This window comes from Miniopterus natalensis, chromosome 2 (assembly GCF_054644295.1).
Source record: "Miniopterus natalensis isolate mMinNat1 chromosome 2, mMinNat1.hap1, whole genome shotgun sequence".
NCBI classification, from domain to species: Eukaryota; Metazoa; Chordata; class Mammalia; order Chiroptera; family Miniopteridae; genus Miniopterus; species Miniopterus natalensis.
Window position 1 is genome coordinate 14,378,377 of NC_142082.1, and position 26,835 is coordinate 14,405,211.

Genomic DNA, 26,835 nt, shown 5'->3' on the forward strand with positions numbered 1-26,835 from the left:
TTTTAATTTTATCTATAAACTTTTCAAGTCTGTTGCTTTTATAAGTTTTCCTTTTGTTTTCTTCTATTTTATGTTTAGAATTTTTTTTTCCATCCTAAGGTCATGCAAATATACCTAACATTTTTATGGTATCATTTTGACATTTTGCACCTTAATGTATTTTGAATTTATTTTGCTATACACTGAAAAGTAAAGATTTTTAAAAATTGAGTTGTTGTTTTTTCCTAAGCCAGTCTCCTTATTTATTCAAGAATAAATAATAACCATTAAAATAAAAATGAAAATGGAGCTTTTTAAATTATTATTATAGCTGAAAGCAAAAGTATTTATTAGGAGCTATTTTGCTTCTTTTCCCTTTGACATCTAGTTATTGTGATTAATTCATAGTGCTGTTTAACTGTACCCTGTCTGCTACCAGTGAAAGTAACTTAAGTTCTATGTTGAAATAAAGGGAGATAGACTGAAAACTGTCAGTGGAATTTTATGAGTCTTTTTAGCTTCTTTCTCCCTCTAATTGCTAAGATTGTTGTATATACCGATATTTATCTACATTTTGCAGTTTTCGGAGTTCACATAGCACAAGTTTTGATTATGCTACTTTGGTAGGGAACGGTCATGGCCTTGCCACTGACAGGTATAATTTAAAGGAATTTTAGTTATGATGCATTGGTTGTGAGGATGATCCTATTCCTCTTCGTGATTTTTGTGGCAGGAAGTTAGTTGATTCCATGTTGTTGCCTCTTTCAGCAGCCATTCGGAAATTCTTTTAAAGACTTGAATATATATTACCTTTCTTACCTCTTGACATTTGGACATACTGTACCTTGTTTTTGAAATATTTATCTTGTTGTTTTGTCTGTTAACTCCTTATTCTTTACATCTTAGCTTAAAATATCACTTTGTTAGGGGAGCTTTCCTATCAGGCTCAGTTAAGTTTGCGATGCTGTATATACTCTTTGTAGCCCATATGCTGTATAATTATTTGTTCAATGTTCCTTGAAACAGCAATAGATTTTTACTGAATTAATTCATGATATATAGATACACACTACTGAATTCCTTTTGCGTCATGCTTAAGTGTTCTTATGAGAGTACTTTCAATTAGGATCTTTTTGGTTTTAGCTTTGAGATTTTACATATCTGGTATTATTTTAATTTTACTCTTATATGTAAATAAAAAGATAGCTAGATATGAAATTAGCATCCAAACGCTTTTTCTTAAAATTGAGGTTGACTTTAGTCTGAACTCAAGTGATGCCTGTTATTTTAGATTATCTGTGTTTTCTTTCTGAACAATTTAGAAATTTCATAGCCTTTAATATTGTTAGACTTCACTATAATGTATTTGTTTATTCTGTTTGGTACTTCATGAACTCTTATTAATGTAAAAATTTACATTTTCCTTTAATTATGAGAAGTCCTGTTGTTATTTCTGTTTCCTCTCTTCCTATCCTCTATCTCCTATTCATTCTTCTGTTTATCCCTTTCAGATACTTTTTGGGAGTGTTCTTCAACTTGATTTCCCAGGGATTTATTCTTTGTTTCCATTACTATTTAATCAATTCTTTGTACTTACTACTTGTCCTATTATATTTTTCACAACATGATTTTCAGTTGGTTTTATTTGATAGATTTTTGTCCTTATGCCATGTTTTCAATATTCTCCTTTCTCTCTCTTTTTTTAAAAATTAAATTAAAATTTAATTTGCCAATTTTAAATGTCTTTTTTTGGTCTATTAATTCCGCTTTGGTCTTGCTGTTCTGTCACGGTGCTTGCACTTCTTCGACACCTCATTATTTCCAACCCCGAGTTTCTATTCCCTTAGAACTAACGGCTGTTTGGGCCAGTACTGCATTTGTGTAGGAGGATGGATTTTGATGGGTGTCGTTTTCAGGGGTGGTGAAGCCTGCTTTTTTAGGTTTTGGTCCCTCAGGTTTGAGGCGAATAGGGACATGCCCCCGGATAGAGATGCTCTGGACTGTGATTTTTGCTCAACACCCCCTGGCCACTAAGGATTCCCCCGACCCTATTCCAAGCTCCTTCACCTGGAGAATGCCTGATCGGGAGTCTACCTGCTTTTGCTTCCCCCTCAGGCAAGTTTTATTTGCCTTTGTGATACCCCTCTTCTTTGGGCTAGAGCTCCACTGGAAATACTGCTTTCATATTCCACAGTGGCATAGAGGACAGTGTGATAATGTGAAGGAGTCAAAAGGACACGATTAGAACACTGTCCTCCAGCCTGTTCTCTGTCTAGGATACCTGGTCTTCAGCTCTTAAGCTGATGTTTCTTGTCACAGTGGCACCCAGCCTTTTTTTTTCCTTCTTCCCCACAGAAGAATGATTTCTTTCATTGTTGAGTTTTTTGTTTGTTGGCTTGTTTTTTGTTTTTAGCTGGAATTTGGGATTCCTCTTTTACCCTTTTTTGCTTCTGGTAGGCACACATTCTACACTATACTTGCTAATTAAATACTTTTCTTTAAGCATAAATGTTTTCCTTTCTAAAGCAGGTTCTGTAAAATGGAAAAATTAATCTGTCGGAGTCTGCCATTGTCAAATGAAAAACATACAACTTCAGTGACTTTATAGAAGTCATTTTGTAGTCTGTTTTCTAAGCTGTTATTTTAGAAACGACAGGGAGTGACTCCTGATCTAATGAAGGGTAAAAGAGTTCTTTATTTAAAGGCTAATATAGTTAGAGTTGAAATCAGAAGAGGAAGTAATAATGATTTTGAATATTAAATAGAAAATGTATTTTCCTTTGTCATGGAACATTTATTACAAAGGAAGCAGGAATCTATTACTGGGTATCTATGGTTCTGTGTATCTTGGACTGCACGAATTTAACCCAGTATATGGAAAACCCCTTTTAAAGAATATGTAGCAGGATTTCCCCCAACCCCCAGATTAGAGAAATTGTGGCATGTAATTTTCTCCGTAAAATGCAGTAAAACTGAAAACTTTGGAAGACTTTAGAAGGTAGAGCTGTACAAGAAAGTTAGTAGAATTAGAATATCATGTTGAGATGGGTCTGCTCTGCTAGGTACCCCTCTCTAATTTTGAGGCTGCCTCCTGCACTTCAACCAAGATAAAAGTATGATTGAGATTTTTAATTCAGTAAAATTATAAATTACTGTGTTTAATGGATGTTTAGAGATGCTCACAGATATCTGGAACTACCAATGTTGAGTTGGTGAATGATGAGTCTGTTAGCCAGGAAAGGAAATTACTTTAAAAATTTTATAGCTATTACATAAATGTGTCATAACTGAATTTTGTTTCATTGAAAGTAATTTTATCGTCATTGTTAAGGTTTTTTTTACTTGAATGGAAGTGAATTGATAATGCTTAAGAAAGTAAATAGGTCATTCTCATATTCTAGATTCTAGTTTTTCCTAATGTTTTTAGAGAGAATAATGAACAAGTCACATCTGTCACCAAGTACCTTTTTTATCTTCCCCAACTTATCTTCTATTTTTTCCTTTATGTCTGGAAAATAGATATAATATGTATAAGACTTCACAAGTTGTTTTCCTAGACAATCCCAAACTTATTTTATTGTCACTTTGAGTATCTTTCAGGTGTACTCTTTTTACACCTAAGAGGAAGAAATTAAAAATAAATAAATATAGGAGATAATACATACTTTCTTGTTGGGTATGTAAGTGTAGGTCAGTGCATTTAGTAGTTCAAATGATGTATAGGGTTGTGGCTTTGCCAGCAGTCCCATCAGAGTGAAAACTGTCTAAGCTGTGACTTTGCTGCCAGAAATAAAAACATTTTAAAATACTGCGAACACTGTAGATTGTTCTTTTTTTATTAAATTTTAGAAGTCATAGTTGTTAGTTACAAGATTTAATATTGGCCAAGGTTGTTCCTTTGAAGCTTTAATTTTAGGCAGGAAAGGGCTGAACATAAGTGAAAGAGTTTTCTGTCTCTAAAGTCAGACCTGGTGAATAGATACCAATGACCGTACATTTGATACTGAAACATTTTTGAACGTCCTTAATTGAAACTTTTTCATTACAATAAGGAAAACTGTTGATTATATTGGGGTTAGATTATGTGTTATGAATTTAGGTTTTTCTCATAGTGCCAGCAACAATGCTTTCCACATAGCATATTTTAAAATTTCTTTGAATATGTAAAATAATGTAATTCTTTCTCACACACTATTCAGGAGAAAGAAGGTGCTGAAATTTATGAAATAGGTTTATAGTAATTAGTTTAGTAGTTGGAGAAGAACAATTCATCAGGGTGAACTTTTTATTGCTACTTGCTTACCGTGATCCTTCCTAAAGACACCTCCATAAGCTGAGTTGCTTAAACCAGGAACTTGGGAGCCAGTCCTTCTGGTCCTAAAGCCTATCCAGTTTTCTCTTTTTTGACCATCTGTACTGCCACTCTCCCATTCCAAGCCACCACCAGTTCTTGCCTAGACTATGGCAAATTTTTTTCTTAACTTGTCTCTCTGATTTTGCTCTTGACCCTCTCCAATATGTTTTTTACAAAGCGACGGATAATCCTTTTAAGACTTGGATAGACTCAAGTAATTTCTCTTATAAATGACTTCCTAAGTACTTAAAATAAAATCCAAACCTCTTACTCATGACTTACAAAGTTGTGACAGAAACTGTGGGTTATCCACCCAATTTATTTTCTCCCTTAGTCTTTACTAAGAGATTTTAGATTTTGTTCAGGCAGCAGTGTGCCCAGCTATAGAAGTCTTGATTTTCCAGACTTTTTGGGTAGCTGGATAGTTGACACATTTTTGGCTAATGAGATATAGGTGACACTATCTGGAGAGATTTCCTTAATAATCATAAAGCTAAGAGAAAGTCTTTTCTCCCTTTGCCCTCTCTCCCTTCTTGTATGGGAACCTGGATGAAATCAGGCTTGGAGGAGGTGTAACACTCTTTTGTGAACAGGAAGTGACAAGCAAGTGGAAAAAAGCTTACATATGCTAAGGATGCCAAAGTTGAAAGATTTTTATGGAGCTCTTAATACCAAACTACTGTGCCAGCCTGACTGCTTTGATACGACAAGTTGTGGGAGACTTGTGCATCTACGTTTTCTTTAAGCCTTCACTATTTTAAGTATTCTGTTATTTGCAGCCAAATATGTTCCTGATAAAAGGCCCTATGTGACCTAGCCCTTGCCCATTTTTCTGACCTCATCACTGCACTCTAGCTATATCAGCTAGCAGACAAACCCTGCTCAAATCCAAACTCCGTACTTAGGACTCAGAGGCTCCGTGTGATCTGTTTTTACTGACCTCCCCTAATGTACCACTGCCCTCTCCATCCCCAAAGCAACAAAAACATTAAGATACCCAATAATAAGTGTTAAATCTGTGCAAGATGTTAATGGAGAAAAACACAAAATAGAAGAACTTAACAGACCAGAATTGAAGGAGAGGTATGTTGTATGGATTAGAAGGCTCAGTATTGTAAATTTGTTAACTTTCCAGGATTAATTCTAATTAGTGAGTTTTAAAAAAACAATTCCTAACAGGTTTCATCATGGAACTTGAAGATATTCATATTGAACACCAAAGAGCAGTAATAGCTGAGATGATTTTTTAAGAGTAACAAAGTGGATTGACACTGCCCTACTCAGTATCTAGACTTATTTTGAAGTTAAACTATTAAACAGACAAACTGACCAAAGAGGAAAAGATATGGAAAATTAGATCTCTAACTCACATCATACTTATAAGTAGGTTAAAGATCTAAATGTGAAAAGCAAAATTATAAAAAATAATCTAGAAGGAAATGTAGCAATAGGAAAGATGTCTTAAAGATCATGTAGGAAGCACAAACCTTGTAGGGAAAGATTGATAAATTTTACTCTGTTGAACTTTAAAACTTTTATGAAGTCAAATACATTGTAAACAGAGTTTAAAGACAAGCCGTAAATGCAGAGAATATAATGCATATAACCAACACAAGATTGGTGTTCGGAATATATAAAGAACTCCTACAAAATAATAAGAAAAAGACAAACAGAAAATTGGACCAAGACAATGAACCAGTAGCTAACAGATGAAACTTGAATGGTCAGTAAACCTATGTACAGTTGATTATATCAGTTTGCATGGGTTCAGCTATAAGTAGTGCACAATTCAGCTAACAGAAACTTAAAGCCATAAGGACATAGTTTTCCTGCTTGACAGGTCTAGAGGTAGGAAGTTCAAAAGTTGGTTCAGTACTCTATGAACACAGTAGGATTCTATGCCAGCATTTTCATAATTCTCTTGACTTCCCCATCATGGTATCAGAAGCTCCAATGTCATAACCTTATATGAAAATTTTCTAGAGGTGAATGGAGAGAGGAGAAAGGGGCCTTCTTTCTCCATGTATCTTTTCTTAGTGGGGAGAAAAATCATTCCATAAGCTTCTAGATTTTTCCTTCTGTCTCATTGCCAGTGACTGACACCTTTGTGGCTTCAAGTAATCAGGACTCACTCCCAGAACTGGGGAAAGGATTACTTTCTCTGACCATAATACTTTCTGCCCAATACCTGAGCAAAATTGAGGTTTTTTTTGCCAGCAGGAAGAGGGAATATTTGCCATAATTATTAGCCTCACTAATATAGGTTGAACCAAACGATATTGATGATATAATATGAACACATATATAATATATTCTAATAACAGGAAATGTGAAATATATACTGTACAAATATATTATTATGAAATACATAGAAATAATGTAAACATAATTAAACAGTATATAAATACATAAAGTTATGTGTTTAAAAACATGAAAAGTATAAAAATATGCAGGGGTACAACAAACACTGACTTATGTAATGGTGTCTGGAGAAGAAAGTTGATGACTAGGATTAAGAGATATTTCAGTTATATTTATTCTTTTATTTTCAAAAGAAAATGCAAAGATCTGAACTAAAAATATAAATAACATTTATATTTTTTGCCTCTCTTCTTTAAAGCTTATACATTATATTAATGTACACAGGATATGGAAATGAGTATTCTCAAGCATTTCGGTTGAAAATGAAAATTGATAGACTGAATTAGAGGACAGTTTGGACAAAGAAAGAAATCTGGAAGTTTAAGCATCAAAGTGTTCGTGATAGTTATCTGTGGATAGTGACACTACAGTTTTCCTTTATGAAAACTTGGTGTTTTGTTTACATTTTTTAATATTTCTGATATTGTCATAGTTAGAAAAACCTTTAAATTGGTTTTCTTTTTGTAAATTAAAAATATAAAGTTAAAATCTGCTTACTTACTATTTTGGTTTACTTATCATGAAGTAAGTAAGCATTATGTATATTTACATAGTCAGCAAATACTATTGAGTGTATATCGGGCAGTATTCTAGGCGCTGGAGGCAAACAGCTCATAAGACAGTGGGGTATCATCTCTTTTCATGGAACATCTTGAGTTGGGAGACACACTGAACAAATAAATGAACAAGGCACTTTCAGGTAGTGATTAAGTACAGAAGGAACGTAAAACTGAGTGATCTTGAAAACAGTGGTGGAAGAGTGTGTGTGAGCGTGAGTGACTTTCGTAATCTTGTACTTTCTTGGTATTTTTTACCTTTCTCAGTGTTTACTGAGCCCTTATTCTGCCTCAGGTCCTTTCTGGCTCTCTTCCCCCCTACCTCCCATTTTTTCTATCTAAAAGTTGTGATATTTCTTACCAGTGTTCTGGTTGCGTATTTTCAAATGCCTGTATTCCCATTTGTTTGTCATATTGTTTCCTCAAACTCAGTTAATCCAAGCCTGAGTTGTTTCACTTAACCATCATTTTATTTAGTTTGGCCACCAGTCCCAAGACTAGATGTTTTGGCATTATCTTTTCTTGCTCCTTTTTAAATATCTTGCAAAGAAACTCTCACCACATATTTCTGGTATTCATATAGTTTTTCTCCAGTTTCCCTACTTTAATGATGAGTGTTGTGATTTGGTTGTCGGCAATATTTAAATAACCATCATCTCTTAAAATATAGCGGTGGATTTTATACCTTTGATTTTGTCTTGTGAAGCATGAGGGGAAAGTGAATGCCTTGGACAGGAGTCATGTGTAGCGCGTTGTGCAGCATATGGAGATATTGAAGAAATGTTTTTTTAATGAGTTGCCTAAAGACTAAAGGAAGAGTGTCCTTAGTTCTGAGTTTTGTGAGATGAAACAATCCATTTGAATAGTAGCCCTTTTTTTTTTACCCTTTTTGCTATAGAATATAGTACTTCAGTTCTTATTTGTTGATATTGTTAAAGGAATTCTAATGGTTCATTTTACAAAATTGATTTAATGTAAGATATTTTCCCTCATCATTTTTAGGTTTTGGAAGGAAGGATGTCGTAGAACATTTACTACAGATGGGTGCTAATGTCCATGCTCGTGATGATGGAGGTCTCATCCCACTTCATAATGCCTGTTCCTTTGGCCATGCTGAGGTTGTGAGTCTGTTACTGTGTCAAGGAGCCGATCCCAATGCCAGGGATAACTGGAACTATACCCCTCTGCATGAAGCTGCTATTAAAGGGAAAATTGATGTATGTATTGGTAAGTATTATTTGATAATGTCTAAATTGTATGATCAACCTGACAGGTATAAAATTTTAAATAAACTTTGCTGTTCTCTCTTGTTTCTTATTGTGGTGGAAATAGTGTTTCTTTAGAATAAGTAGAGAAGGCTTCATTACTTTTTATTCTTAGAAGCAATTATTTTCCATCAAAGGGGAAGTAAAGAGGTGGTTATCTAAAGTAGGTTAAGAACAAAATTCACAACATGAACTCCAAGTGCAAGTCAAATGCAAACTGGTATGGAACTAAATTTTGATAGATTACTGTTATCAAATTCAGTTAATTTACAGTTTCTTTAAAAGACTTCAAATTTTCTTTCCTTGCATCAATGAGAACCATTATAAAGTACAAGTTCTTACTGAATTGGATGACATATTTGGATATTTTAGTGTGATTCAAGGAAAGTTGTCTAGTACTAAGGCAAAGCCTTTCTTTTTAGGTTGCTAAAATTGAGCATCAGCTATTTTTGGGGACTGGAAAGCTTTGAGCGAGTAGTTCATAATGGACATTTGTCTTTTTTCTTTCTTTTTCCCCCAGTCTTAAATTTGGCTGATTAATATCCAACTTCTTTTCTGATTTTGAAGATTTGAAACTATGGGTGGTCATTATGGAGAAATGCAGAATCCCATGGACTCAGACCTTCCTTCTTTTTACCCCTTGGCAGTCAGGATGGCCTAGGTTTGGTCAATCAGACACACCCTTCTGTCATGTAAATTTTGAGCACAGTCTTAGAGGTGTGAAGGATCACTCACAATCGCAGTGTTTGCTGAAGTGGCCTTTTGTTTCCCGTTAGGGAGAAGCACCTGTTTTCGTCCCTTGTCTGTGTTTGGTCCTCTACTCTGTTTAGACGGACACCACTGGTTTCTGATATTTCCAAGTGAATATAGCTGGTGCAGAGACCTTGAAAAGCCTGCTAAGTGCAAGTTCCATTATGGGACCCTTAAACTAACAAAGAAATCCCTAGAATCATTATTTAAAAATTCCCACTGCCTTCGCACTGTTTGCATTTTTACCACACTGCCATCTCTCCTTATGCTCAGTGAGAAGGGGACAGAGCCCATTCCCTTTGGATGCTTCTGGGTTCCTCAGCAGGGAATGAAGAGCTAGCTGGCTTCCACAGCAAACAATCCCGAAGATAACAGAGGTGCGTGGTCTTCGAACACCTGTGGGATTTTCCGTGTTTGGAATACCCCAGCATCTAGACTTGAGGCCCAGAAAGCCTAATGAAAAATAACCTTTCTCAGCCAGAATACATATCCAGGTCTGCTTAAGGGGTCAGATAAACACCTGAACGAAAAGATAAAAATAAAAAGATCCCTCAGGGAAATTAAAGTGTAGTATGAAAGAAACTTCCTGGGGCCAAAAACCATCTAATTTTTTTTTCTAAAGTAAAAAATTCAATAGATGAATTAAAGAAAGGCCATATTAGTTGTCTGGAAGATTATCTGTGAGAAATATCTCCCAATGCAGAGCAAAATGTTAGCATATGGAAATCATGAAGGAAAAGATAAATAAACCCAAGAAGTCAACATTATTTTAAAACCTTACATATGGATAGGAGTTCCAGAGGGAAAAAAAGAAAAGGAAACAACTGATGGAAGAGGTTAGTAATAATTAAACAAATAAGCAGAGAAAAACTCAGGTCCTGAGATCGAAAAGGTTATGGAGTTCCATGTGGTATTGATGAGAGGACACACTGAGGAAGATACGTGAACTTTTCCCTGTAAAGGGAGTAAGTTATCTACAAAGGGGAAAAAAGAGATAAAAGACTGCCATTTAGGACTTTGAAAGCTTGAAGATGGGAATGCCTTCTAAAAGACTCCTGGAAGAAAAGGGTTAAACTGTCATCCCTGGATGAGCAGTTCTTCAGCTTTCAGGGGTAAGAAAGACTGAATAGAGCCAGTGACATTATTTTAAAGAAACAAAGTTTCTGCCACTTGCTTTCTTTCTCTTTCTCTTTACTTTCAAATAATTCTTGGCTTCATTTGTCTTACATGCAGAAACTAAGGGGATCCTTATTTCAGAGCCCAAAATTCCAACTGCTACTTAAAATCTAACAGAACTTGAAAAACAATAGCTTCATCTTCCACGTTCAATGGCATTATGTCATACTGGTTGAAAGGGAAGAGACCGGGGTCTTTGAGCAAATTACTTCTTCTCGTCTAGTTATTAAAATGGGGGTAATAACTGCGTCGTGTAGGTGTGAAGAGAGTTAAACAAGAGAAAGCAGCAAACACCTCAGGGTAGTAGCTGTGTAGATAGTGCTATGGTAATTTCTTACCCTGCCCCGCTTGTCTGGTTTCTCTAAGCGTGTCTCATTTTACTAACCGTGTTTCATTTTATTTCATAGCACTTATTGCCTGAAATTATGTATTTGTTTAATTACATATTTATTTGCTTGTTTTCATCTCACTGTGTGCCTGAGTAGAAACACAGGAAACTTGCCTACCTTATTTTGCACTGTATCCCCAGTGTAATATATCTCTGTGTCTACCCAGAGTAAAATGGCTACTCTGCGCCAGAAGCTCATGGTGGTTTTATTTTGGATTTTCCTGATTAGTAATGTCCGAGCTTCTTTTCATGTGCTACATGTGGCCATTTGTATACCTTTTTTAGAGAAATGTCTATTTATATTAATGTCTATTTGTATCCTTTGTCTCTTTTTAAAATTGAATTGTCTTTTTGTTATTGAGTTGTAATTTTTAAAAATATATTCTAGGTATCAGTTCCTTACCGGATAAATGATTTGCAGAGATTTTCTCCCATTCTGTATTGTCTTTTCACTTTCTTGATAATGGCCTTTGAAGCAAAATTTTTAGTTTTGATTTGATTAATAGTTAAGTCTGCTTTTTAAATTTTTTGTGCTTGGTGCCATAAATTTAAGAATCCATTGCCTGATCCCACATTATGAAGATTTAACGCTATGTTTTTTCCTTAAAGAATTTTAGTTTTAGCTCTATTTTCAGGTCTTTGATCCATATGGAGTTAGTATTTGTACATGATGTGAGATAAGGGGTCCAACTTCATTCTTTTGCATGTGCCTATCCTATCCAGTTTTTCCATACAGTTGTTCATAGCATTCCTTTATAATCCTTTTTATTTCTGTAAGCTTGGTAGTAATTTCTGTAAGCTTGGTGTGATTCTAGCTGTTTCAGTCTTTTTCTTTTTTCTGGGTCTGTTGAAGCTAAAAGTTTGTTAGTGTATATTGTGTGCATTGGTAGTTCATTCCTTTTTGTTGTATGGTGTTTTATCATATGGATGTTGCACAGCTGGTGGATGTTGGGTTGTTTCCAGTTTCTGAGTGTTATGAAGAGGGCTTCTGTGAACACTGGTTTATAGGTCTTGATGTGAACATATTGTTTTATTTCTCTTGAGTGGATGGATGCCTAAGAGTGGAATTGCTGAGTGGAATGATAAGTATATGTTGAACTTGATAAGAAGCTCTGATGTTTGAATGTGTTGAGCATGTTTTTATGTACTTACTGGTCATTTATGTATATTTTTTGGGTAGTCTAAATTCAGATTTTTTGACCTTTCTTTGGTATTATTATTGTTGACTTGTGAGAGTTCTTTTTTGTTATGGATATGGGTCTTTGTTGGATGTGTGTATTGTGAATGCTTTCTCCCAGTCTGTGCTTTGACTTTCATTTTCTTAGTGGTGTTTTAGACAAGCAAAGGATTTTATTTTTGGTGAAATCAAATTTGTCAGTTAAAATACAAATGTATTTGGTATCTCAGCAGCATTGGAATAATAAGGTAAGATTTTTATTAGACAATTATTTTTAGGTTAAAACAGTTTCTAGTGAAATAAGATTATAGTTTTAATTACATTGCGGAAATGCAGGAAAGCAGTTTTTAGTTTAAGTGTCTCTGAAGTGCTTTCTAACAACTTGTTTAGGATATATATTTTTAATTAAAGTGAAAGAATAAGCTACTCCATAATGAAAGATTGAATATATTATGTGGCTTATTTTTAAAATTTAAGAGTAAAAGTCAGCCTGCCCAGCATGGTTCAGCGGTTGAGCATCAACCTATGATCCAGGAGATTGCGGTTTGATTCCTGTTTAGGGCACATACCCCGGGTTTTGGGCTCCATCCCCAGTGGGGGGCATGTAGGAGGCAGCTGATCAATAACTCTCTCATTATTAGTGTTTCTGTCTCTCTCTCCCTTCCCCTTCCTCTCTCTGAAATCAATAAAGACATATTTTATTAAAAAAAAAAAAAAGTAAGTCAGGTAGACCTTGTTTAATTAGAAAATAATTACCTGAAATGCCCAATTATTTCTGAGATAACATTGTTTGCCCCTCCTATTTGGAAGTATACTTTTAGCATTTAGGGAAATAGGTTATTTTTAATAGCTTGTTGCCTGGATCATTCCATAAAGGAACACTCATTAATTCCTAATGAACATTTTTTCGGTTTATGCTTTCCCTCTGATTTCTGAGATCAAAAGACACATAGATCTTCTTTGAGCTATTTTTTTATGTCATTGACTTTGGTAGAATTTTTATAGCTTTTCATATTCCCACAGTATTGATACAGGAAATATGAGCAGTTTAAAGTATCAAGGACTACTCTTTTTAGTTCTAGAAGTAGAGTAGTCCTCTGTCCCATAAATATGTTTATTTTCTTTCTTTTTTTTTAACAAAATGTGTAATTTCTGAGCAGAAGTGGTAAGAATCAGAGCACAGTTTACATATTTTGTTTTTCCTTATCTTGCTTATTTAGGGTATCATATTTTAACAAAAAGCCCTCTGCAGTGCCTGGGCCTGTGAGTAAGGGAGCTCCCATGCTGTCACTTTCTCAGCTTGTAGTGTGACCAAGAAATGAACTTATTTTGCTAAGCCTGTGAAATTCTGGAGCACTTTGTTACAGCAGCATAAGCTAGACTACCCTGACTGATAATACATTATTTATGAAATTGAATTTGTAAGTAAAGATAAATAGTACAGAAATGATTACTTAAGAGTAATAACTTGTCTGGTTGCCAGGGTAGAGAAAAATATATCTTGGAGGTGACCTGCAAGTGAACCAGGGGCCAAAATACAGTATAAAATGCCTCCCTGCTTAATAATTAGCATGCACAATTGATACATGCATAGTGATAAATTAAATTATAATTGCTGTAATCAAAATATATTTACTTTCTAATGCAGCTGTAGGACCAGGTGACAGTCTCTTTAACTGAGTCAGGTTAGGTGTGAACTTGAACATGCTCCAAATTGGTTAGTGCCTTGTTATATGCTCCTGTAGTAGTCTGCTTAGATCTTACTCAGCTCTTTTTGCCTGATAAATTGTTAGTTCTCTGTGGTAGGGAACTAGCAATAATCCTATTTATTCTTGTGTTCTCGATTCGATCACAGGTATCTAATTGTATACTCAAGAAATGTGTGTGGAATGACAAGTTCACAAGATGGTGGCTCAGTTCTCTGGCTTTTTTGCATTAGTCTCAGTGTGGATAAGGAAGCTGAGTAATTTTCTACTTGATTAGGTGATGTCTTTTATTTTAAAGTAAAGTGAATTTGCAGTATGTCTAACACTCCCATATTCATACACAAATATGAAACACGCTTTATAGTCAGATATAAGTTGTGTTACATTATCTGCCATTTGTCAAGCCATTACTATTCTTCATTAGGATGGGCAGTTGAATAGTGATTCTCATCATGTACTGACTCCTGGTTACAATGGATTTTTTAATAAAGAATGGGCAGTGAAACATTTGTTGTTACTTGCAGACTAAACCCATGGGTTGCTCCTCTCAGGACCTGAGAAGTTAAGGTAGGGAGGAAGAAGAGAGGAAGAGGTGGCACTGACAAATTTACCCAAAATTGCTGTGGATAGATGAAGTGTTTTCTCATGAGGCAGCTCAAAGTGCTTAGCCAAATAATTTCACTAATATTTTTATCCTACGTATGAGGCAAATGGTTCAGATTCCCTGCTGTTTACCAGTGAAGAAAGACGGCAGTTGTTAGTTTACCACAATCTGTACAGCTGATAGAGAGTTGTTATAATAGAAATATTTTTTCGATTGAGAACTGAAAGTTGTCTCTGCTTAGTGGGATTTAAGAGGACATTTATTTAAGCATAAAAAAGTTCATTCTTTAGGTCTGTCAAACAAATACTTCTTTATTCTTAGTTTAGCTTTTAAGCAAATTTACAGTGGTAGATTATTTTTACCTAGCTTTACCAACAAAAAAAAAAAAGAATAAATAAAACCAAAAACAAAATCCTAAAATAATCTATCTACTAAAACTTGAACCAAGTTTTTATTATTATAACTCCCTCCTAAAGTAACATCCCTCTCATAATTTCCTTGTAATACCATTTTGTATATCTGCTATCTAGAAAGATATATTTACTTTCTTTGTATAAACTTTGTGTTAATTTAAATTACCTGATCACTTCCATGGTTACTTATCCTTTGATAAAAGTCCTGGAACTTGGAGTGGCTCGGGATTGGGGTAGGGGAGCAGAGGGTAGGATCAGTGCTGGACTGCCTCTGGTATATTCTTCTCTCCTGTTAGTTTAAATATAGTATATTGAAGATTAACAATTTTCTAGTTTTGTCTTAACAATATTATTGGAAGTAATAGATGTTCATTCAGGAAAAATGAATAAACTGTTACAATATGTCTGTTTAGCCGTTAAATGAAAATTAGTTAAAATTTTTAAAATTAAAAATTTAGTTCTTCAGTAGCACTAGCCACATTTCAAGGGCTTAATAACTGTATCTGGTTCTTGGTTATTTTATTCAGAGTTCAGATATAGAAATTTCCATCATTATAGCAAGTTGTGTTAGATAATGCTGGAAGATTCATTGTACCTGTGCACATCATCCTTTTTAAAATAAAACGAGGCTCATTCCATGCATACTGTTTGTTTTTTCGTTTTTTTCACATTGTGTTGTGAACATACTTCATTATCAGTGAATTTCTATCTAATCTCATTTTTAAAGGCTGTGAAGAATTATATAGAAATAACCTTTTTTTTTTAATCAGTCATCTACTTTAGGCCATTTAGACTATTCCTGATTTTTCTTTACTGTTTTATAGACATTACTGTAGGGAATATCCCTTTCATTAAATATGTTTAAACTTCAATTCCTTCAGGATAAATTCTAGAAAGCGACAGCTTCTTAATAAGAACTAAAGACATTGTAGCTGTTGGAGAACTCAACATTAGGGCTCTTTTATTTTTTTCTTAAAAGCAAGTTTATTCCTTTTCTTTTTAATCCTCACCCGAGGACATGCTTAGAGAGAGGAAGGGGGGGAGAGGAAACAGAGAAGGAAACATCGATGTGAGAGAGAAACATCGATTGAGGATCAAACCCACAACCCAGGCATGCGCCTGACTGGGAATCGAACTGGCCACCTTCTGGTGCATGGATGACACTCCACCAATTGAGCCACTCTGGCTGGGCTGTTTTAGTCTGTCACCTTATCTATCCATACGTCATCCATAAATGAGCTAGGTTAAGAAAAGTTGTTTCCCACTCCTTCCTTACTCTTTGTAATAATTCATTGAAACTTCAGCAAAGCCTTGAGGATTTGATTCACTGGCTTTTGTTTATTGTCTCATTTCCCTTTTCCTGCCTGAATACCTCCCTTTGGCATTTTTAACAGCAGTTTTTCATATAAAAACTGAATTGGGATCTTATTTTAAAAAGTCTCAATGTAGCATTTTCATAAAATAGTAAAAGTTGGCAAAATGCAATACCTGTATATTCAAACAGGAGAAGACAACCAAGAATGATAGTAATTTTCCCCTCAGAAATAATCCCCACTGACTGAGCACTGTTAGCTTGATGACTTGCCCACTTATGTTCAGCTGTTTTCAAGGTTAGAATAGTTATGCATTTACCTGATAAATTTGAGACTACTTAAGTAGGCGTTCTAGATAATGGTGGCAAATGTATGTGTTGAGTTTTATACTTGTAACTTGCATTTTACTAGAATTCCCAGAAAAACACCAGTATGAATACCTTTATTCTCCTAAAGCCTTAAGAAATAATGTCAAAGATGCTTAAAACAGGGGGCAGTGGGGAAGGAAATGTTAAAAAACAACAATAAAAAAACACATTCATTTTTTTTAAGTGATAAAAGGCTTTGCTTATTGCTCAGTCTGTCCATTAAAAGAATTATTTATGCATTTGCATTTCCTTCTAGCTAACCATGATGGTTTAAAACAATCTATAGATTTCAGTGAGATGCCTGGCTTAAGTTTGAGGGTTGTGTGAAAATGGTATTTGAGGCAAATGGCTCATGTAACCCAGTCAGTTCTCACTTTACGTGGTTATCATGTTATTTGAAACTCTTCACATATTAGGACTGTGTCCTTGCTTTGTGCAGTTACGTGGTAACTGAGATTTCAGAGGCAGGTCCAGATTGATGATAAAGATTTAGGGAGTCCTTCTTACTCCTTCTTAGCTGACCAAAGTAGAAAATTGTAAAGTATAATAATTGCAGTTTCAGGCTTTAAAAAATACGTTATTTACTCTCTTTGTTCTTTGAATTAATTGTCTTTAAAATGGGGTGGGTGTTAGACTTTTAAATCTGTAAACGGAACCCAGGATGAAGAATGTAAATCTCACTGTGAGTTACTTCATTCTGCCCTCAGATACGACAATATAAATGAGACATTAAGAAATCCCACTGTGTCCCCAAAAATTATTTTGTGTCAAACCTAAAAATTTCAAAATTTGCTGTGATATAAATAATCGTGGTTAGAGATAGAGGGAATATATTTTATTTTACATGTTTGGGGCACAGTTTTGAGTGTTGATCTTTTGAAAGAATATGTTTGAACATGAGGATTGAGGGAACAAGAGCAGGAAATATGGAATTATTCTAGTGGATCACCTAAAATGGAACCCTAGCTGTCATGGATTGTGTTCCATGTCATTTCCAAGTTGTGGTTTCACATTTTCCCACAGGGGGTTATTTGATGAGATAGGAAGAGGACATTGGTGATAGGAGGTGTAGATAAGGTATTTATGACCAAAGTATGCCTTTCAGAATTCACATAAGGGGAACAACTTGAATTTTACAGTTATGGGGTGACTTTGACTTGCACTTGTGTAGAACAATAAGATAGAAATTAAATAGGTGGCTTTAGAATTAGGTATGAATTCTATTTTATGATTTAAAAACTGATCTTGCACAAATAATTTAGTTACTTTGAAACCTCAATTTCTCATTTATAAAGTGAGCAGCATAGCTACTGCATCAGGTTGTTATGGGAAGTTAGTGAAATAATAAAGCAGGAAGAGCCCCAGTAAATGCTTGTTTCCTTCCACTCTCTTTTCCCTCGTGTGGCACAGTCAGGTGTTCTCATAGATCAGTTTTGTATTCTGACCCTCAGTCAAAGCTGAAGGACTGACTGGTTGGCAGTTACCATATGCTGCTCTTTGTTACCATCAATGTGAATTAGTGTTATATCCTTTGTTTCATATTCTTTGTAATTTTGTAAACTTGAATTCTGATTTGATAAGATGTAAAATCAGCTTTTTCCCCCTCTCTCTCTTCATTGCAATTTAAGTCTTTTAACCTAGTCAGTGGAGATGTTGCAGGTAGGATGATGGAAATTTATTAGTGTAACTTAAACATTTTCCCCACAAATATTTTAATAGCATGAGGACAAAGTGCTAGTGCTTGGCTGTGAGTGAGTATTGTCTGAAAGTGAAGAGGTGTGAATAACGATTAATATTTTTCAAAGCATATTAATTATGAGCAGATAGTTCTTCAAGCTGCCAGAGGGAGCTATGATTCTATGCATCACAGTTGCTGTTGCTGAAAATTGTAATGCACTAGGAATGGGAAGTGAAAGCAGGAGAGGAATTAAGATAAAAGAAAAAGACAGTCAACATGTGGGAAAGGAGCTGAGGTGGGACATAAAAAATGTGATTGAACACTGTCATTAAGAGTAATTGCTAATAGGATAATTTATTAAATTCAAAGAAAAGTAAAAACTAAGTTTAAAAAATTATTTGGTAAAGTTCTCAAGAAGTGAAAACTTAAGAGTTACATTCTTTGTCTCCTTCAGATTGAAAGTACAACAGTATATTGAAGTTTCAAACTGTTGTATCAATTCTCAGAGGCATAGGAAAATAATAATAGTGAGGTAATAAGAAACTGCAGTTCAAAGCAGCGTCGGAATATTACAGTACAGAGTCAATCCTGTGTTACTTGTGAAAAATGCTTTTCAGTGTTTAATTTTAAACCTTGTATCTAGTAGCATTAAAAATTATTCTAATTGATCTTAATGTTTTAATACTAATGGTGAGTTTGCCGGGAATACTAGTAATTCTTGAGGACTTGAGAAAAGGCAGGTGGAGTTACCAATTTAAGGAAGGTCCCAGAGACAGGTTGGAAGCACCTTTTGCATTAGGTCGTTGTAAAAATTTTGTGATCCTTTAATAAATTTATGTGGTCAGACTGCAAAGTTGTCTGCTTAATTCCTTATTAGTGTTTCACTTAGTCAAGTTTTAGAAAAATTAATCTCCCCCCAAATAAAAGGGAGCATAAAACAATAATTGACTTGGCACAAGTGAATTCATTGTTCCTAGGACTGTTGCCTGTTTGTCTTTATTTCACCCCAACAGATATCTTCTTTTAGCACTCTGTGTGTACATGATTCTGTTTTTGAAAGTAGATGAAAAATCCTGATGGAAGGGAGAGGGAATTTATTGAGTTCCTATTACGCACCAAGAACCAAGCTAGGTTTATATATATTGTCTCATTTAATTATAACAGCAATCCTCAGAAGTAGGTAGTGTTTTATGAAAGAGAAAGTTGTGATTGACAGAGGTGAAGTTACTTGCCTAAGGTCAGACAATTGCTAAGGACAGAGAAGCATTCTAAAACCCAGGTTTGTCTGACTCCTAGATAGTATTATTTTCTTTTGGACTCAACTCTGGGATTTCTAGTTAGATATGCTTTGTTATAATCATTCTTATATTTACTCCAGTGCCTGCTTGGTATTGTGGTTTGTGTAAGCAGATAATGCTTATTTCACAAATGTATTGTGGACTGATTTAACCCTTTATTGCAAAAAGTGTACAATTGATTTGAACAGAATATAGAATATTGAATATAGAATAATTTATATCTAAGTTATTCCAGATGGAATGGGCCTTTTAAAAAATTCTTGATTCTCTAAAAACAATTATTTTAAAAAGTCTTGATTTTATATATTTATAGGAAAACTTTACAATAGGAGCAACATTTAATTGGAGGATTTTTTTATTATTATAAAATTTCATGGCAAAGTTTGGTCATAAAGAACTCTACCACATAAATTCAGTAAAATTTTATTTACTTAGGTTAACCTTTTGAGTGAATAATTATGTATTTTCTGATGTCTCTTTTAAAAATTCTTCATGCTCATGCCCACTATATGCTGGCTCTGTTTTAAGAGCTCTTCAAATACTACTTGTTTTGCCCTCCGTGTAACATGTGAGGTAGATGCTGTTATTATCCCCTGACTTGAGGAGGAAGCACAGGGAGACGTAGTTTCCTAGGCTCCCAGAACGAGGAGGTGGCAGAACTGGGATCCTAACCCACACAGTCCGGTTCCAGAGGACCAGCTCTGGACCAAGCTGTGTTTTTAACCTTAATTAGGTGTTTTCCCATTAGTAAGTGAAGCAGACTTAGAGAATTTGATTTTTTTAACAACAACAACAACAAAAAAATGCAGTTTTATTTTTTCCAGTGAAGTACAAGGAAAAAAGTCATAGATGGGTATCTATTTAATGAGGCACATAAGGTCAGGTAGTTTACTGAGGTGAAATTAAGTAATGTATCACAAGTAAGCTAGTCCCAGATGTTGACAGGATTCTGAATTGTTGGTGACTTTTGTATGAAAGGCAGAGACTAAAAAAAGTATGATTAAAAACCTAGATTTTTACACAGTAAAAAATTACTTCTTGACTGTTTTACTTAAGGCTGACTTCTATAGTCTCTGCATCATCACAGATTCTAAATTAATGGATTTATCTTATATTGGTCTTATTTATCTAACGCTATCACCGTATTTAATGTTGTTACTCACTTGACAGGAAGAACAATCCAATTATTTCTCCATTGGTTACAAATTAATTATTTTAAATAGCAGTTTTAAGAGAAGTATTGTTTTGGAAAACATACTTAAACAGCATGCATAAAGATAATTTCTGTCCGAGGAGAAATATCTCTCTCATTTCTCTCTTATTGTAAAAGTAATACATATTTGTAATAAACAGAGCAATATAGAAATGTGTAAAATAGAAAAGTGGAAGTCCCAGTTGTTTCACTTTCTCAGAGATACACGTTTTACACACTTACTCATTTACCATGAGTAAATATATCTACATAATACTTGAAATTTAAGACCTATTATTGCAGTTAGATACCCACTGAGGTGTCTGCACAAGAGCTCTTCTCTCAGATATGATGCCTCTTGCCCCGTCACCATCATTTTTATTGGCTCTTCTGGCTTCTCTAGCCAAACTTTTGAAGCCCAGAACCAGATACAGAGGCAAGCTGGAGCAGTCTCTTTTGTGAGAGTTTGGATTTAAGATCCAGATGATACGCATGTGCCTGTTCATGTCTCAGGGGAGTGGCAGTGGTGCTGGGACACAGAATAGACAGAAGCAAGACACATTTTTAGTCACATTTCTGCCTTTGCTTTCATTGAGATACCTTTGTTCTGTAATACAGTTTCCTGTCCTGTCAGCTAGCTAAAGTAGTTTTTTCTTCCTTGCAATGAAAAAGCCTCTAATTGATAAAGTCAGTACTCAAAGATATATTCATGGATTTCAGCATCTTAAAATTAGAAGGATCCTTGGAGATAATTTTTATTACTATTTACTATTACTTTTTAAAAACTTATTTACTTGTTACTGTTATACTTTATTGACTTACAATTTACTTATTTCCTATCAAGTTTTTAAACCACATAACTCCTTGTTCAAATTAAATCTAATGCAGAGCCCTGCTGGGCGTGGCTCAGAGGTTGAACATCGACCTAGGATCCAGGCAATCAGGGTTCGATTCCCGGTCAGGGCACATGCCTGGGTTGCGGGCTGCAGCCGATCAATGACTCTCTCATCATTGATGTTTCTCTCTCTCTCTCTCCCTCTCTTTTCCTCTCTCTGAAATCAATAAAGATATATATATTTTTAAAAATTATAAAAAAAAAAATCTAATGCAGAAACCCATTGTATTGGGGAGAAGTATAGACCTTCGTGCACTCTTCCTTATGTACATGTGTGAGGGTGGTGGATGTGGGCCCTTAAGAACCTAAAGAGCAGTGGTTTCAATCAGGAGCTATTTTGCCTCCGAAGGGGATATTTAACAATGTCTAGAGGCAGTTGTTGGTTGTCACAGCAGGGGAGGTAGAGGTCAGGGGTGCTGTTAAACATCCTTTAATGCATGGGACAGCACCCCACTGTTACGTACACACTGCTGCAAGCCAAGCCAAGACCTGACTAATTTGGTAAAGATGCCAACAAGTCACTCTTAGATTAAGATAGTTTATTACTTATATGTAGACAGTGAAAAGAAGGGTAAGCTAACAGTGATGGCTGCCTTTGGTCCTTGTACCACACTCCAGAAAGGATGACATGAAAGAAAAAGGGTTGATGCTGCTGCAGAGCCAGCAGAAGGGGAGAGGAAGAAAACCCAGTGCTCATCAGAAGTGGAAAATGATGACAGCCCCCAGCCACATTTCAAAGACCCATTACCCACATATGGTTAGTGGTGACTATATTGGACAGTTATAGCTTGAGAACACTGGGAAATCACTAATTATGTTAATTTATGTGTAACAAGACTAAGCTAAGACCACACAACCATTACTTCAAAACTTTTCTCCTTAAACCTGTACTTAAATCTCCATTTTAGAAGAGCTTTATAAGTTGGTGACATTAGCCATGCATTATTTTACGAGGTTCTCAGAGGTTTCTCCAAAGGATATTAATTAAGATGAAAGAAGCTTACTTCACTCAATGAGTGTCACTACTCATTTGGTGAAAAGACACCACTAAGCATCAAAGAAATGTCTAGCTTATGTTCTTAAGAGAAACTTATTAACATGAGTGTGTTAAGAGAGAAGAGAGTTTATCATTTTTCTTGAGTCCCAAATTTAATTTTATGCAGAGCCAGTGTTTATCTCCTGTGAATGTTAGAATTTGAAGAATTTAAATATTTAGTTTATTTGGAGGTGGAAACTCTGCTGTGAAGAAGATGGATCCTTATAACTGAAGAGAATTCTCTTAAAAATGTAAAGAGGAAACAAAATATTTTTAAATAAAAATAAATATTAAATTTATACCAAAGAGTTTCTTTGATTTGGCTAAATAGATGTATATCTTGGTTGCAGAGTAGTATTGTAGAGAAACTTTGAATGCATCTACTTTACTATTGCCATTTATTTAAAATACTTTTAAAAGTATAACATAGTTTAATTGATATTACCTAAATTAAAATTTTCCTAAGAATGGGAATGTGGTATATTTACAGTTGCAAAATAATCGCCTTTTGCAGTGTACATGGAGACAGAAGTATAATAAAATCATTGCTTAACATATGCTATATTATATAACATATGCTACTAAAGTTAGGATAGGTTCACAAATGATCTCCAATGTATTTTGTATATTTTACTATATTAACTTACACACTCTCTTGAGTTAACAGCTTTTTAAAATTGTAGTTGTTCCTGCCCAGCTGGGCTCGGGTTGAGCATCGACCTAGGACCCAGGAGATCGAGGTTTGATTCCCAGTCAGGGCACATGCCCAGGTTTCAGATTCAGTCCCCAGCAGGGGGTGTGCAGAAGGCAGATGATCAATGACTCTCTTATCATTGATGTTTCAACTCTCTCTCTCTGCCTCTTCTTTCCCCTCTCTGAAATCAATAAAGATATATTTAAAAAAATAAAAAAATAAAATTGTAGTTGTTCCTAATTTATATGTATAATATATTTTTTCTGCATCATTGAGTTTATCCTGTTTGGGCTTCTTGAACCTGTACATTGGTGTCTCTTTCTAGTTCTGTGAAAATCTTAGGCATTATCTCTTCAAATATTTATCTGTTTTCTTTTTCTTTTAAGATTGATTGCAAAATGTTAGACCTGCACACTCCTTGCTTTGTCCATGATAATCTCTCCATAAGCATTCTTGGAAATATCTGTTGACATATTTTCCAGTTCAATAATTTTTTTCTTCAGGTGTTTCTAATCTGCAGTTAAACCACTCTTGAATGTTTAAGAAATCAACTTTATTGAATTATAACATGAGTTTGAGATAGTGAAATAAAATGCATCCATTTTAAGTGTACATATTGAGTTTTGACAAATGTATATACCCATGTAAACACCACCACAATCAAAATAATGGAACATTTTTATCTCTCTGAAAAGTTCTCTTACTAGTTTTTTCTTTCTTTTCACCATTCCCAGGCCACAGTTGATCTGTTTTCTGTCACTGTAGATTAGTTTTCTGTTCTAGAAATATGTTCTTTGCTCAGTCTGGTTTCTTTTGCTCAGCATAGTATTTGAGAGATTTCATCCCTCTTGTATGAGTCAGTGGTTCATTTCTTTTTATTGCTGAGCAGCATTCTGTTGTGTAGATATACCACAATTTATTTATCCTTTTATCAGTTGATAGATATTGAGGTTGTTTTCAATATTTTACTATTATGGATAAACATGTGCAAGCCTTTTGTGTAGACATACTTTTTTCCTTTTGGGTAAATGCCTAAAAGTAGAATTGGTAGGACACAGTAGTGGTGTATATTTACCTTTATAAGAAACTGCCAAACTGACTTCGAAAGTGGTAATACCATTTTATATGCCCACCAGCAATGTATGAGAGTTCCAGCATGAGTTGATGAAAAGACTCCTTTTTTCCACCATTGAATTTCATTGTCTCCTTTGTACAAAAATCAGTTGGCTATACCTGTGTTGGTCTACTTCGTGTTTCATTGAGCTAAATATCTATTCTAATTGCAATTATACACTCTTAATTACTATAGCTTTACAGTAAATCTTAAGTAGTGTGATTCCTTCAACTTTTCAGATCAAGAATTTCCACTTGATTCTTAGAGTCCTCTCTGTTACTTCTTCCTGCCACATTTTTCTTTAATTATTTGGACTTACTTATAATAATTGCTTTAAAGTCTTTGTCTCTTAAGTCTAACATCTGGGCCATCTTGGATATGATTTCTTTTGACTGCTTTTTGTTGTTCTTGGCTGTGGGTCACGTTTTCTTTTTCTTGATATGTCTAATAATTTTTTTGTTTAAAGTAGACATTGTAGAGACTCTGCAATGTAATTTTCACTTACCTTCTTCTGAAAAATGTTAATTCTTGTTTTAGCAAAGTTCAGTTGCTGGCGAATCACCCTGAGCTTCTGGAGGTTTGGTTTTATGCTTTGTTAGTGCATTTTGTGAAAAGTCCAAGGTGTTTCCCAGATTTCTCCAACATAGTAGTGGTCCCTTTATATTTGATAAAATATCTATTGAACTTGGTCCTTTGTGTGATTCAATTTTTATAACTCAGTTAAATAGATACATCTATACTCTTAAAGGGTAAGATGACTATGAAATGCTTGGAAAACATTTGAGCGTAAATACAACTTTTTAAAAACTGTTCATTGTGAGGAGCAGTTTTAGACCATTAAAGTAGCTCTAAAATTCACATAACAAACCAAGAATTTACAATATTTTAAAGTGAAAATTATACTAAAACACATTTTGATAGTTTATCTAATAGACTTGCTACATTTTTATTTTGGGAAATTCACATTGCTTTTATTTCTTCTGCCTTCTTAAATCAGTTAATAATGCTCCTATAGTTAAGTTAAATGCAATTTATCATAGTAGCACTTTGTATATTTCTAAGAATTTGACAGGATGAATTTGCGTATGTGTAGAAATATTTTTATTTGGAAGAATTAAAATGGTATGAATGCTTAAATTTAAGTTTTGAGGAATTAAACGAAACAATTTTAGTTTCTACTGCATTGGTCACTGGCTAAAGGTATGCTTTCTGAATCTGGCTCACTGTAGCTAAACGTTTGCACCAGAAATAGGACAGTCACATGTCCTTCTTGCCATAAGCTCTTTTGAGAATGGCATTTTGAATATTGTGACCCAACCTTAGTTTTAAAAATCTGTTTTTATACCAGCTACTATGTTTTCTCCATCCTTCTCACATCAAAGGAAGATAAATGGATTTGAGGTGCATCAGTAGAACAACTGGATGCAGCCAGGTCATTTGAGATTGAGGTCTGATAACGCCCTAATTGGTACACGGAGATAGTACAAGGAGACTTCGAATGCCCATAGTAGTCTTGAATTGTATGTACTGAATGTTACTCAGATATTAATTTCCTTGTTTTTCTTTCAAACTTTACTCTGTATATTTTGGGAATTTTGCTTCAGACAGTTATGCCAGTTTAAAAAAAGAATCTGTTTTATATTAGTGTGCTGTCAGTGTATATTGATGTTACAAGATACATTTCTAATTATGTTATGTATTAGTAGTCACATTTTATTATTCCCTTTAGTAGCTACTAACTTTGAAAACATTTTCGAAGCATCCAGAATAAAGAGTCCTACATGCCGCCACTTCAAGGACATAATGACATTCTTGAAAGCCATTGTTACCTTTGCCTCATGTATGTGTTATTCTTCTGGTATTAGAAGATACCCTCCCTTTTTTTTTTTTTTTTTTTTTAAAAAGAATTTAGATCTTAGCCCTGGCCGGTTAGTCTCAGTGGTTAGAGCGTAGGCCAGCTAATTTCTGAAGGGTCACTGGTTCGATTCCTGGTCAAGGGCACGTACCTGGGTTGCAACTTTGATCCCTGGCCCTGGTCAGGGCGTGTGTAGGAGGCAGCCAATTGATGTGACTCTCTCACATTGATATCTCGTCTCTCCCTTTCTCTCTCTCCCTCCCTCCCCCCCTTCCACTCTCTCTAAAAATCAATGAAAAAAATGAGTGAGGATTAACAAAAATAAAAATTAAAAAAATTAGATCTTAATGCTTCAGTCTTTGGCTGTTGCTCTACAAGCATTATCAGGGATTTGAGGCCTCCCCTAGATGATGCCTAACTAGTCCAGCTCCTTCACTTCAGAGACCTGGGAACCGAGGCCCAGAGAATTTTACAGGTGCCCTGGCTCAGTGCTTCTCAAACTGTCTGTGCTAGAGAAGCAGTTTTTATCCTACCTAATGCATGACAGGCCCATCATTTTGTGAACTATAATAAAAATGAAGTACTGGAAAAAGTAATTTTAA

At 34.8% G+C, this 26,835-nt stretch overlaps 1 protein-coding gene across 1 annotated transcript in view; it reads left to right on the forward strand.

The window, feature by feature from the left end:
- Positions 1-26,835, forward strand: part of TNKS (tankyrase) — a 160,246-nt gene that overhangs the window by 13,639 nt on the left and 119,772 nt on the right. The window contains exon 2 of the mRNA XM_016209064.2: positions 8,314-8,538. Within this exon, the coding sequence (XP_016064550.1) occupies positions 8,314-8,538 (225 nt within the window). The remainder of the gene's footprint in view (positions 1-8,313; positions 8,539-26,835) is intronic.